This window comes from Podarcis tiliguerta (assembly GCF_965153285.1).
Source record: "Podarcis tiliguerta genome assembly, chromosome: 4".
Lineage (NCBI taxonomy): Eukaryota > Metazoa > Chordata > Lepidosauria > Squamata > Lacertidae > Podarcis > Podarcis tiliguerta.
Window position 1 is genome coordinate 21467756 of NC_139537.1, and position 13694 is coordinate 21481449.

At 39.2% G+C, this 13694-nt stretch overlaps 1 protein-coding gene across 1 annotated transcript in view; it reads left to right on the forward strand.

The window, feature by feature from the left end:
- ATM (ATM serine/threonine kinase) overlaps positions 1 to 13694 on the forward strand; it is a 54232-nt gene that overhangs the window by 34572 nt on the left and 5966 nt on the right. Inside the window, exons 38-56 of the mRNA XM_083435945.1 lie at positions 689 to 776; positions 1537 to 1692; positions 2261 to 2369; positions 3528 to 3616; positions 3701 to 3803; positions 4107 to 4255; positions 4432 to 4536; positions 5080 to 5199; positions 5540 to 5774; positions 7051 to 7215; positions 7444 to 7563; positions 7677 to 7894; positions 8224 to 8431; positions 9612 to 9716; positions 10909 to 11064; positions 11404 to 11542; positions 12291 to 12373; positions 12740 to 12880; positions 13381 to 13497. Coding sequence (XP_083292071.1) covers positions 689 to 776; positions 1537 to 1692; positions 2261 to 2369; positions 3528 to 3616; positions 3701 to 3803; positions 4107 to 4255; positions 4432 to 4536; positions 5080 to 5199; positions 5540 to 5774; positions 7051 to 7215; positions 7444 to 7563; positions 7677 to 7894; positions 8224 to 8431; positions 9612 to 9716; positions 10909 to 11064; positions 11404 to 11542; positions 12291 to 12373; positions 12740 to 12880; positions 13381 to 13497 — 2606 coding nt within the window. The remainder of the gene's footprint in view (positions 1 to 688; positions 777 to 1536; positions 1693 to 2260; positions 2370 to 3527; positions 3617 to 3700; positions 3804 to 4106; positions 4256 to 4431; positions 4537 to 5079; positions 5200 to 5539; positions 5775 to 7050; positions 7216 to 7443; positions 7564 to 7676; positions 7895 to 8223; positions 8432 to 9611; positions 9717 to 10908; positions 11065 to 11403; positions 11543 to 12290; positions 12374 to 12739; positions 12881 to 13380; positions 13498 to 13694) is intronic.

A 13694-nucleotide genomic window follows, 5' to 3' on the forward strand; every position in this document is an offset into this window, starting at 1 on the left:
ATTGGTTCTTCGTTATAGGGCTCTGGTAATGATCAGCTAGAATGGAAAGAGTTTTAAGAAGAGGAAGAGCCAAATGTTGCTAGTTTGTCAGCTGAGCTAAACTAACATTGTTAAGAAATAACAGAAGAGTCAAAGCTATTTCTTTTTGTTAAATAGCAGAGACAGCATAGTTTAATAGATGGTTCAGATTCCTGCTTTGCTATAAACCACTTTCTTAATAGCGGTGGGGGGGCACGTCTGTATTTCACACACCATTTTCTCATTTAAAATACAGTGGTACCTCGGGTTAAGTACTTAATTCGTTCCGGCGGTCCATTCTTAACCTGAAACTGTTCTTAACCTGAAGCACCACTTTAGCTAATGGGGCCTCCTGCTGCTGCCACGCCGCCGGAGCACAATTTGTGTTGTCATCCTGAAGCAAAGTTCTTAACCTGAAGCACTATTTCTAGCGGAGTCTGTAACCTGAAGCCTATGTAACCTGAAGTGTATGTAACCCGAGGTACCACTGTATATGTATTCATGACTTACCGGGGGAGTTACTTGATCAGGGAGATTCAAAAGAACATTGAAAACTTAAGCATAACATCCCTTACTATTTTGGTTTTCATTGTTATTAACTTCCCTAATTCAGAGTTGTTATTGTACATCAGATCAGTAGCCTTCTGACTAAAGTTTTTTTCCAATGCAGATTCACAAACCTTTGTTCATGGAAGTTTGGATAAAATATCTCGACGGACAATGCTCGCTGTTGTTGACTTCTTAAGACGGCAAAAGAGGTGGATGAAGTTGCTGTGTTAGCATTTATGTTATTGTACTTTAATTTTACAACAGAGGTCTATTTAGACATTGAAGGGAGGGCTCTTAGATGTCTTTGTTATTTTTGCACTCACAATGATTTGTTCTCATGATGATATGGGATGGTTACACATGTTGCCTCTTTCAATACTGTTTGTGTCTTCAAACATTTGGGTGTGTGGCACTGTTTCATTTCCAAACAGTAAATGTCCCCTTTTTGTCACAAGAGTTCCCCTCCAAATGGCAATAATGCCGTAACATTAGGTTACCATTTTAGAACAACTAATAAAGCAGAATATTGTGTGGGTGATCCATTATAAATCCACCACTAATACATAATTTTTGTGTCAATGACCTGTTGCAAAGTACACCTGCAAAAAACCCAAACCCCACCAGTTTTACCAAAGGGCCTGGGCCCTTCCAGTCAATTGCATTTAGAAGACCTGTTATATATTGTTATCTATTTAGAAGACCTGTTTCAATTGTCAATAACAAAACAGCCATTGAAAGTGGCTTTGTATGTAGCCCAGAATTGTGTTTGTCAATTAAGTTGAAGCAACTTCTAAAATCTTTCTAAGGATGTCAAATAATTCTGTGTTATTTCTTAAAGCAACGACTGTTCTAGTCCTGACAAAATAATAATGGGGGATAGGTTATAGATTTATAGAACATGTGCTGCTTTCAGTTTAAAGCCATTTTATAAAGTGAGATGAATGCACTTGTGCTTAATATTTTGTTCAGGAGTCCTTCAAGTACAGTCTTCAGTGACAGCTTTTGGCTGGAACTCGACTACCTTCAGGTTGCCATGGCAGCTCAGTCTTGTGCTGCTCACTTCACAGCTTTGCTCTACACAGAAATCTATGCAGACAAGATAAATTCAGACAAACACCAAGCAAGGTACTAGTGTTAAATATAGCCTATTCTCATTTATGTTAAACTAAAATACATTGATATACGTGCATGTGGGATGAGTCTGATTCAAAGGATTCTCCTCTTGGATAAATTGCACTGGTTATTTTGTTTCAGCATGAGTTCCTCATGCTAAAAATCAATACTGCTTTCAAACAAAATCCATTAACTTCCACCAACCAGATGGTTTTGTCCCATTGGCTTCAGTAAAGTCCATCCCTGCCTTAATCTAGAGACTATCTCAGTGGCAAGTGGCAGTGTGCCATGTCTTGGTTTTTTGAAATTCTGTGGGTTTTGTAGTTTAAATAAAATGAAAACAACACAGTTTTGTTAAGGGGAGACCTTTGTTGCCTCCCAAAGCACCTACTTATAGTTATTCAATTTTCCATTTAAGGAGTTGATTGAACAGGTCTGACCAAGGAAATGGACTCAGCTTATTTAAGTAACAAGAGTATCTCTAGGACCTACTCACGGCTTAGATTTACCAGTATATCTAGTCATTTTAAAAGAATTCATATCCAACTTGAAGACCAATTTTTAAACTTGTTTTCTGCAGGTCTACTTTCAAAGCAGCTAAGCAGCTAATATTTGAGGAAGGAAGTCAGAATTTAACACTAACTTCTTTGAGTAAGAAGAGCAAAGAGGAAACTGGAATAAGTTTGCAGGTATGGTACATCTTGTTTTTGAGAATATTTCAACTAGTTCACTCATAGATAGGTTTTAAGACTTCTAACAAGTAAGTTATGGTTACCAGGCAACTTGACAATTGTGTGGCCCCACTAGCCTCCATAAACTATACTGTTGACTTAAAATACTGTGTCGACTTCTATATGAAAGCGCGGTGTTGGGCTGCATTGCCATTCGCTTCATAGATATTGCTTTTTCTGGGATGGGAGCTGAGGCTGTATTTTAACTTTCAGCTTCATGTATGATGCAGCTTGCTTTTGGCCTTATTTATCCAGTATGATAGTAAAATACAACTAGGATCCAAAAGGGTATTTAGGTGCTCTCAGTGAAATTTTGGGCTTTAGTTACTTGAGCAGCAGGCCCAAGCTGCTTTTGATTCTTAGACTGGTGTGTGGTTGTGGGTCCAGGATGAATTGGGAGACACAGCCCATCCGTGGATGTCTCACTAAGGCAGCCTAGAAGGTCCATTCATGGTAAATGAACCAATGTTCCAATGCCCATCCATTTCAAAAGTACAGTGGTGCCCCGCAAGACGAATGCCTCGCAAGACAGAAAACCCGCAAGACAAAAGGGTTTTCCGATTTCAGAGGCGCTTTGCAAGACGAATTTCCCTATGGGCTTGCTTCGCAAGACGAAAATTGACGAAAATTTTTGAGGGTTTTTTTCGCTCCAAAACCCCTTTTTCTGAACCGCTAATCCCTTAAGCCTTTAATAGGCGTTAATAGCCCTTAAACTGCCAATAGCGCTAATCCGCTAATGGGCTTGCTTCGCAAGACGAAAAAACCGCAAGACGAAAAGACTCACGGAACGGATTCTTTTCGTCTTGCGAGGCACCACTGTAAATTTCTATGTGTCGTGTGTTGTTGCTATTCAACAGATATGAGCCTTATGAGTTCCATGGTTCTCTAGCTCCTGGCCTCTATGTATTTTGTGTAAAGGAAAACATATTAATTTCTCTGAGCGTAGCCCACAGGGCTTTCTGTTTGGATGTGGGAGGTCTATCAAAGTGTGCTAAAAGTTTATAACAGAGGCAAAGACAAGTATTGGTCAGATGTAACATATTCCATAGAAGATTGGAATATTTTTTGTTCTGTAGGATGGAAGAATGTCAAGTAACTATTTTCACTTGTACCTAGGACCTTCTCATGGAAATATACAAAAGCATAGGAGAACCCGATAGTCTCTATGGCTGTGGTGGCGGAAGAATGCTGCAACCTTTAACTAGGTAATAATTTTAATGGGGAAATTAGCAATTTTAACTGAAGGCAAAGTGTTATCAGTTTTAATATTATTCTCTTATCCGTGATAGGATAAGAACTTATGAGCATGAAGCAAGATGGGAGAAAGCCCTAGTAACCTATGACCTTGAAACGACTCTTCCACCATCAACTCGGCAGGCAGGAATAATAGAGGTAATTTTTAAAGCAATGCATATCTCCCCCCGTAAATGCTCACATTCACAGGGGTAGTCATTATGGTACCCCCAGATGTTAGATGACAATGTCCATAATTTTGACTGTAACAGTTTAATTCTGTAAAAAAAAATAAAAAATCTAATATTATGCTTTGACCTTGAACATGGTAGCCTGAAGTGCTACTAGGACTAGAAGTAAGTGGGACTTGGGTGTAGTAAAAATGCTTCACTTCCAGTGTTGGAAAGCATTTTCAGAAATCTGATCATTTTCATGTTAACTTTTTATCTCACTGATCGGCAGGCCTTGCAGAATTTCGGGCTGTGTGACACACTCTCCATCTACCTTAAAGGACTGGAACAAGAGAACAAAGAATGCTCTATGGAATTGCAAGAGATTCGTTACCAGGCAGCTTGGAGGAACATGCAATGGGATCAAATCTCTTCCGTCAAGTAATGCAAACTATCACTTTTCAAATGTAATATTTTTAAATGTTTGTCCCTTACCTAAAACTGCTACGAAGGGAGCCTTAGTAGCAGTTGATAAGCTGATAAAGGATTACTGTTATAAAGGACAGTTTAATAAAGTGTTTGCATTCAAATAGAAATTTTGTTAATTCTCTTTTAAGAGATGAAATTGGAGGACAAGGCTACCATGAATCATTGTATGATGCTCTACAGTGTTTAAGGGACAATGAATTCTCTACTTTTTATGAAAGACTGAAGTGTGCCAGGTAAGTAGCAAGCTTTGCATACAGGTGTCTGCGTATGTTATTAACCAAAAAAAAAAAAATGCCAATAAACTGTAGCTTTCCTAACACATTGCAGTTTATGTTATAAGAGATGTATACATCAGTGCTTCATTTGTGTAAAATGTATGCAGCTTCCATGGATTTTAATGCAATTTATGTAAGGCATAACATAGCAATTTGAAACTTTTGAAAGAAGTGCATTTTGAAGATTAGAGATAAGGCTTAAGCAGATAAGAAGGTTGGATGCTGCAGAGGAGCTACTTGCCTTTTTACATGTAGTGTGATATGCCCCTTATTTTGTAGATCAGAAAATTCTCTTATCTTTTGATGGAGTCAAGACATTTTTTAATTGTAGGCATGTGTTACAGTCAGATTTATTTTCAGTTGAAGCTATATGTAATGTCTGTTTCTATTAAGTGCTGCTTGACAAGATATCCTTTCTGACTTCTGCTCACTGTGTAGTGGGATTTGAAATTGCTTTGGCAGGTATCAGAAGTTACAATGATCTTTTTCTTATATTTGCAGAGTCAAGGAAGTAGAAGAGCTGTCTAAAGGCAGCCTTGAGTCTGTATATTCATTGCTGCCTACACTCTGCAGACTGCAGACCATTGGAGAGTTGGAATGCATAGGACAACTTTTCTCTGGGTACTTTTCTTTTCCAGCCAATGCTTTACTTTTTCCTTCCTTATGACCCTGGATGTATTTACACATTTCACCCATGGAAATTAATTTTTTCCTATGGGGTAATCAGAATCTGCATTCCTTCACTGCAAACCTAATTTGCATGCATAAAGTCCCAGCTTACATCCCTGGGATCTCCAGTTAGGGCTGGGAGAAACACCAGTGTGAAATCCCAAAGAGCCACTGCAAGCCAGTGTAGACAATACTGGACTAAATAGACTCAGTGATCTGACTCAACGTGAAGCAGCTTTATTAAAATTGAATCAGAATTCCTCACGCACTTCCATATGCTTTCTTTTTTCAGATCTTTTACTGCCAGCCAGCTGAATTGTACGTATCTGAAGTGGCAGAAACAGTCCCAGCTTCTCCAAGACAGCGACTTTAGTTTTCAGGAACCTATCATGGCTCTCCGCACAGTAATTCTGAAGATCCTTCTGGAGAAGGAAACTGAGAATGCCAAAAGGGAATGCATCAAAGACATCCTCACAAAACACCTGGTGGAGCTGTCCAGATTGGCTCGAGTGGCAAAAAACACACAGGTAAATAAATCCTTAAAATTCAGTCCATATGTTCTCCCTTACGGATTTGCTATATTAAGTATAGATTGATGTTATTATTTTTAAAGAGGTACTCCAGGCCTTCTCCAAGATGTATTAGGAAATTATAATTCTCTAGTCTTGTTACCACGCTGTTGTTGTTTAGTCGTTTAGTCGTGTCCGACTCTTCGTGACCCCATGAACCAGAGCACGTCAGGCACTCCTGTCTTCCACTGCCTCCCGCAGTTTGGTCAGACTCATGTTTGTAGCTTCAAGAACACACTACTTGTGTCCTATAGTCACATTTGCTAGCCTGGAAACAAACAAAAAAATATTTAAATGTGAAAGTCAAGCCATTGTATTTTGGCAAGTGCATTTTCTCATTTTCTGCAGTATGCCCGATTGGCAATTAGGCACCTTAACAATACTAAGAGCTATGGAGCAGCAGCATGATATAGTCACCTTCTTGAATTCCCCAAAAGAAGTGCATAATTTTGTTGTTGTTATTGCATCAGTTGCAAATTCTCTTTCCTTTTTTGGTAGTTTAAAACTTTCTAGTGGATCAATAAGTTGTCCTTTCTGTGAAATAATATAGCATACAATTATAGGCCTGAATATATTTCTATTTACTCAAAGCTGGACACCACTTGCACATGCCCACAGGTTCCTATTCTGGATTAATTCACCTAAATAGCTTCCAGCCTTAGTGTGTTATTCATTAATTGTGCTGTACAAATTGAAAGTATATTTAGGAGTGAAAGTGAGTGGAAATCATTCCATTTATCATTCTATAGCCCCTCTGGTTATGAGGCGTAAAAGGGAAGGTTCAGAATATACTAATCTGTGATCAGTGATTTGCAGTACACTGTTTCTGGTGTAAGAATTTGAGCACAACCATAAATTCACTACATGAGCCATAAAATTAATAGATCCTTTAAGGCTAAATACTGTTATCTTGGGCTCAGTCTTCCATATGCAATTATTTGATTAATAGTACTAGATCTAGATTCCCCTGTACTCTGATCCCATATCTTAAATTGCAGCCATATAATGTAGGACAAACTATTTGTGGCTTATAATTTCATTCCAGCAATAGGATTTGCATACTGAATCATTCTTGGAAGATTTAAGTACATGAACATGCAGTTAGATCAGGGATGGGATGTAATTGTAACAAGGTACAGTTGGTATCAGATTTCACTGGATTCTAGAAATATGAAGAAATGGATGATATCTCAAAACTTAAGATAAATTTTTTTTGCTTCATTTTGTTTTCCAGCTTCCAGAAAGAGCAGTGTTTCAAATCAAACAGTTCAGTCCGGCTGGACATGGGGTATGTGTGTGGCAGCTGGAGGAAGCACAAGTGTTCTGGGCTAAAAAGGAAGAAAGCTTAGCGCTGAGTATCCTAAAGGAGATGATTAAGAAACTGGATGAAGATGACATGGTACATTTTGTCCTATGTCAGCTTGACAGTAGCAGCATTGTTTAAATTCCTGTTTTGTTTTGAAGAAACACAAGAGCAACATATGTGACATACTTGTATTTGTGAAGGGCCAAAACATATGCAGAAAACCTTAACTGAAAGGGGAATTCAACATAAAAGAGTGCTTGGGGAGAGGTCACTTTATATACAAGTGAGTATGTCTGACCTGCATGATTATATTCTTCTAAGGTTAAAGAAGACCCAAGTCTGCGATTGATTTACACAGAATGTCTGAGGTTGTGTGGAAGCTGGTTAGCAGAGACATGCTTAGAAAACCCGACAGTCATTATGCAGAATTACTTGGAAAAGGTAAACAACTTCTGCAAATATTTCTGAAATCTTATTTGCGTGCTTACTCATTAAATGGTGGTTGTTTAATGGCCAGGCTGTTGTTTTATCGTTTTTATAACATTTGGTTCTAGGCAGTAACAGCTGTTGGGAACCAAAACGATGATAGCAGCACCGAACTCAAAAGTGGAAAGATGAAGGCTTTTCTGTCCCTTGCTCGTTTTTCGGACACTCAGTATCAAAGAATTGAGAACTACATGAAATCATCAGAGTTTGAAAACAAGCAAGCTTTGTTGAGGAAGGCCAAGGAAGAAGTTGGCCTCTTAAAGCAGCACAAAGTTCCTACAAACAGGTAGGCCTCTCTAACTGAGGTATGTTATGCCACCAATTCGTAGTAAGTAAGTTAAGGCAGGTTTGTCAGCTGGTTGGGGTTCATCTACCTATATTTTGGCATGTATATTCTTGGGGAACAGTGAGCATGTTCTTAGTAATGAAGCATTATCTTAGGAGTTTTCCTGCTTCTGTCATTTTATTGTGTAAACCAATAGAAGTAATCATTGGATCAAGTACTGAGAATGAGGAGAACCCAGGCTCTCTCTTTTTTATAAAGTCAGTGTCTGTCAGCATATAAGTAAATGAATTTTAGATTTGTAGTCTTATTTCTAAATTTCTGTTGTTAAGATACACAGTCAGAGTTCAGCGGGAACTGCAACTTGATGAAGGTGCAATTCGCGCACTGAGAGAGGATCGCAAACGTTTCTTATGCAAAGCTGTTGAGAACTACATTAACTGTTTACTGAGTGGGGAGGAGCATGACATGTGGATCTTTCGACTCTGTTCTCTCTGGCTTGAGAACTCTGGTGTTTATGAAGTCAATGTGATGATTCAGGTTAGTCTCACCGTAACTTCACTGCCTCTGTGTATACAAAGATACAACTTTATTACATCTGTGTATACATTCCCTCTTTGTAGTGAAGTAAAATATAAGGTTGGGGAGCAAATTGCACTGGATGTCTATGCGTGGGTGCATTTTTCCACATGTAAAATCTAAAACATTTAAGTCTCAGATCGTGTGGGTTATCAGTTGTACAGTTCATGTACCTTGGATTTTACATGATTAGGCCCTATGCATACCTGTTCCATACATACATATCTAGCAGGCGCAGAGGCGAGTGAGTGGAAAGTTTTCTTGTTTTCCCAGCTTACGTAGCCTCTATTCACAGGGAAGTTCCTCTGAACCCAGACCATTGTAGCTTGCATACTCTCGCTTTCTCCCCCACCCGCCACAGCCAGCACTCTGGGTTCTTGGAGTAGGTGCAACATGTAGTGAATCAACCCACCATCAGTCTCTCTTTGAAGTAGTATCTTTCATTACTGCTTTCTGCTTCTTTTCCCCAGAGTCCTCTTTTACCTTATCATTCCTTACTTATGTCAGGATTGTTATAAATAACAGGAGTAATGTAATGGATACACCACAAAACTACCTAATCTAGTGGCTTCATCGTCCACTGTAATAAATACATAGGAATTGAGGTTCCTCACAGTCACAATCCATGCGAAATACCGCCAGGCAGTGGCCTTGTTCAGACAATCAGTTCAGGCTTCATGGTTTGTTTGTGAAAATGCAAACAGGCATCAGAGCCAAGCCCTCCTCTCCTCCTCCCTGGTTTATTTTCCTAGTTTCTTAACTGACATTAAGTCAGAATTCCCCGGTTTAGATGTAACAAGGAACTTTGGCTTAATATACACCCAAATCTTTGTGCCAAAGCCAGTTCACAATGAGGGGATGAAGAAGCACTCGGTCCTGACTCTCCAGTGTCAGAAACAGTGCTTGCATCTTAAAAGACTATAGATTATTCCCCAGCTTGTACAGTACTGTCTTGTAAAACCTGGTGAGAAAATGTGTGAGAAATGGATGATAAAAGTGCTGCTGTGAAAAAGAATGTCTTGCACTGATAGCAAGTAGAAAAAAATATTGTGATGTACTGATATCTGAGCATACATGCAATTTGTGTTATATTATTAAGCAGTCTCACTTCTACTTTTGTTTGCTGATTTTATTTTAACAGAAGGAGGCAAAGAAAATACCCTCTTACAAATTCTTGCCGCTGATGTATCAACTAGCTGCTCGAATGGAAAGCAAGGCAGAAGGATTTCATCAGATTCTGATTAATGTAATTGATCTTCAACCATGATGCCCTGTATTCATTTAACATGCAAATACAAAACAAACACAGAAACAAAATACAAAAACAAACTTTATTTGCATGTAGATAGTTTGGGTGTTAAGGATTTTACAGTGTTGCAATGTTAGATTTTAGCTATTTCATTTTTTGCAGCCAGTTTTGCAGCTCAGAAATGGACTACTGTTTAACGAAACGAAACTTCCTGATTCCTTCCTTCTGATCATTGAGCTTTGTGCCATCTCTTCCCATCCCCAGCTCCTCTGTCCTTTGTCCAGCTTTTCCCTTCTTCTCTGTAATTGCTCATGGCTCCCTGGTCTCATACACCTTTGCCCAGCATTGGAGAAAAATAAAATGCCCCTGCCTAGTGCTGCATGGTCAAGGAGCCTGAGGACACGCATGTGCAGTCCTCAGTAACTAGTTCAGAGGTTTTGTCCCTTTGACAGGGCTGAATTTTTCCTGCATCCAGGAACTAGTTTGGCACCCACACAGCCTCTCCTTATTCAGATGTTATGTAGAAATAGAGCTGAGTCTCAGTGTATTAATGGCACGTTGCCCCCAATACTCTTAATGCCAACCGCCAGTAGCTTTATATAGATATTAAATAGCATTGGGGATATCTGCAAGGGGGGCAAAAGCACTGTCCCAATGCTGGATTTTGTCTCATAGGTAGGACTGGAATCTATAGCACTGGCCTCCCAATTACCATTCCATTTTATTTCTTTATTTTATATACCACCCTTTATTTGAGGGTCAGAGGGTAGTTTAAAGGCAAAAATGTATGGAGGCAGTCTAGAAGGAGACCATGGTCAGTGGTACTGAAAGCTGCAGAGAAGAGAGATTTTTTAAAAACAGCAGTAAAGTCACATTCCCTCTATCCTCCTCTCTGTAGGTCATCTATTAGGGTCTGCAAGAACAATTCTGTCCCATGGCCAGGCTTCAACCCAGATTAATTCATTGAAGCTCATTCACATAGTGCTGAAACGTGGTTTATTGTCGCATTCAAATAGAAATAGCATTTGAAATATGAAGTCCAGTATAGAAATATGAAATATGAAGTCCAGTATAGAACTGAATCATTGAGCATTGCTGCTGAACCTTTGATGCTTGCTTTAATATGCAGATCACAGAGTAAGAATGCTAGTTGTATAACTTTTCTTTAAATAAATATATTTCTTAACAGCTTATAGCTAGAATTTCTCTGGACCATCCACATCACACTTTGTTTATAATCTTGGCATTGGTGAATGCCAACAAGGATGAACTCTTCGCGAAGCCGGAAGCAGCAAGAAGCAGGCAGACAAAAACCACACCAAAAGAAACTTCTCAACTTGACAAGGTACTTTAATTCACCTGCTTCTGGGGTGCTTTAGGCTGGGGGAGCGGGAAGTGTCTTGTGTCTGCATGGACAGTATTGTAGTTGGGGCCTGTTTTTCATAATGTCAGGGCTGCAGTAAAGTTACTCACCAGCAGTTGGCCCAGTTTCCTAATGCTTCCTTTGTTGTCAGAGCTCTGAATTGTTTTAATCTAAAGTAGATTGTAGATTGTAATCTAAAGTAGATTGTAGATTGGCGTGGTGCTCTGGTCCATGGGGTCACGAAGAGTCGGATACGACTAAACAACAACAGATTGTAAGTAAAACACTCGCTTTTACCAGTATTCTTTTTTCAACCAATAGGAACGGATGGAAGCTGCTAGCAATATAATTAACATCATCAAGCATGAAAGAGCTGATATGGTGGCAAACGTCGAAGCCCTCTGCAATGCTTATATCACTTTAGCAAACATGGACGCGACTCCCTGGAAGTCAGAGAGAAGTAAGAATATGGAAAATGGGGATAATTGCGGTGGGAGTTGAAAATCAACAATAATCCTTCAGTTTCATACTGTGTAATAAATAGCTGAAAAATATTGTTTCGCTTCTCCAGGATGTTTTGTTGAGAGTAAATTAACTGTGCAATCTATAGGCTATACAGTGGTACCTCGGGTTAAGTACTTAATTCGTTCCGGAGGTTCGTTCTTAACCTAAAACTGTTCTTAACCTGAAGCACCACTTTAGCTAATGGGGCCCCCCGCTGTCGCTACACTGCCGCCGTGCGGTTTCTTTTATTATCCTGAAGCAAAGTTCTTAACCTGAGGTACTATTTCTGGGTTAGCAGAGTCTGTAATCTAAAGCGTATGTAACCCGAGGTACCACTGTAATGATATTTGTTAGCCAGTGAACTGTATCCAATTTGCGCAGGTATCTGTAACAGCCTTTGCCACAGAGCAAATTGGCAGTACTCTGGTTATTTTGGTATTTGGGCACGGGCCAATTTACAATGTAATATTTATAGTACAATTAGATATATTAAAAAGAGTTAAAATAGTAGAGAAGGTCTGATACACAGTGGAAAGGCAAAGGGGTAGATGGCACCACACTAGAAAATCTAGAATAATTTCTGTGATATCAGAATATCATGTTAGAAACAGTTTCATCATTGTTTGAAGTCCAGTGTGCAGGAGTTCATATAGCAACAAATGTTAGTAATGGCATTTAAGGTAATTTGTGTGTTGTTTATGCAGGAGGCATAAATATCCCTTCTGATCAACCTATCACCAAGCTAAAGAATCTAGATGATGTTGTTGTACCCACCATGGAAATCAAGGTAAATGAAACTGGTTTATCTCAGTAATAATCCTTACATAGTCATATTAGCGGGGATTACAGTGGTACCTTGGGTTAAGTACTTAATTCATTCTGGAGGTCTGTTCTTAACCTGAAACTGTTCTTAACCTGAAGCACCACTTTAGCTAATGGGGCCTCCCGCTGCTGCCGCGCCGCCGGAGCAAGATTTATGTTCTCATCCTGAAGCAAAGTTCTTAACCCGAGGTACTATTTCTGGGTTAGCGGAGTCTGTAACCTGCACATGTTTCATTCTAGCAGACAGAGAAATGGCTATCAGTACTGTGGTGAACATGTAATATTGTGGTGAACATGATACAGCAGCGCCTAAATGTATTTATGATTTTAGGTGGATCCAAGTGGGAAGTATGAAAATTTGGTTACAATAAGGTCATTCAAGCCAGAATTTCGCTTAGCAGGAGGCCTTAATCTGCCAAAAATAATAGACTGTGTTGGATCAGATGGGAAAGAGAGGAGGCAACTTGTCAAGGTAAGTTCTGTGTGTTGCAGGTGCTAGAGAGGTGTCTTTTTTGATTTTAAAACCATGAGACTTGTAAATTGAATGTAGAATATTGGGTTTTTAACTTCTGCCATGTTCTGTGGTGTGAACCTTGCCTTTGGTGGAAGTTGATACGTTTTATTTCTCTGTATTGAAAATACTGAGCTGCTGTAAAGTAAAACCGTGGGAAATTTATAAGCGCCTGATGCAGGGATGAATGGAAATACGTTCTTACACATTTCTAAATATATCTTTACTTATTTACTAAATGTACAATGTATTTCAAAACTTCTGAGTGATCCCAGAAGACAAAGTATAACGTGACAGTACTGCTCAATTGTCTGGATACTTTTCCCGTTGCTACAGTACTTTGCATACTTGTTTTGAATAAAAGTTTCCCTCACTTCCAAATAAATATAAATAACATAAAGTTGTTGTAGTGTTCAGCAGATGCCATTTCTATACCATTGCCTTTTTTGTATCTCTTAAAGGGCCGTGATGACCTGAGACAGGATGCTGTCATGCAGCAGGTTTTCCAGATGTGCAATGCTCTGCTTCAGCAAAATACTGAAACCAGAAAGAGAAAATTGACTATCCGCAGATATAAGGCAAGTTTTGCTCTTGTTCCATCAAAGTATCCTGTTGCAGACATGATGTGGGTTCACCAGCCAAAGAAGCTTCCTTTATATAGGCTCTGATAATTACTGAATTTAGCTCTGAAAGTGGCACTTAGGACTTACTACTCGAGATCTTTTAAGCTGGAGGTGACAGGAATTGATTCTAGGACCTTCTACATGCACCTCAC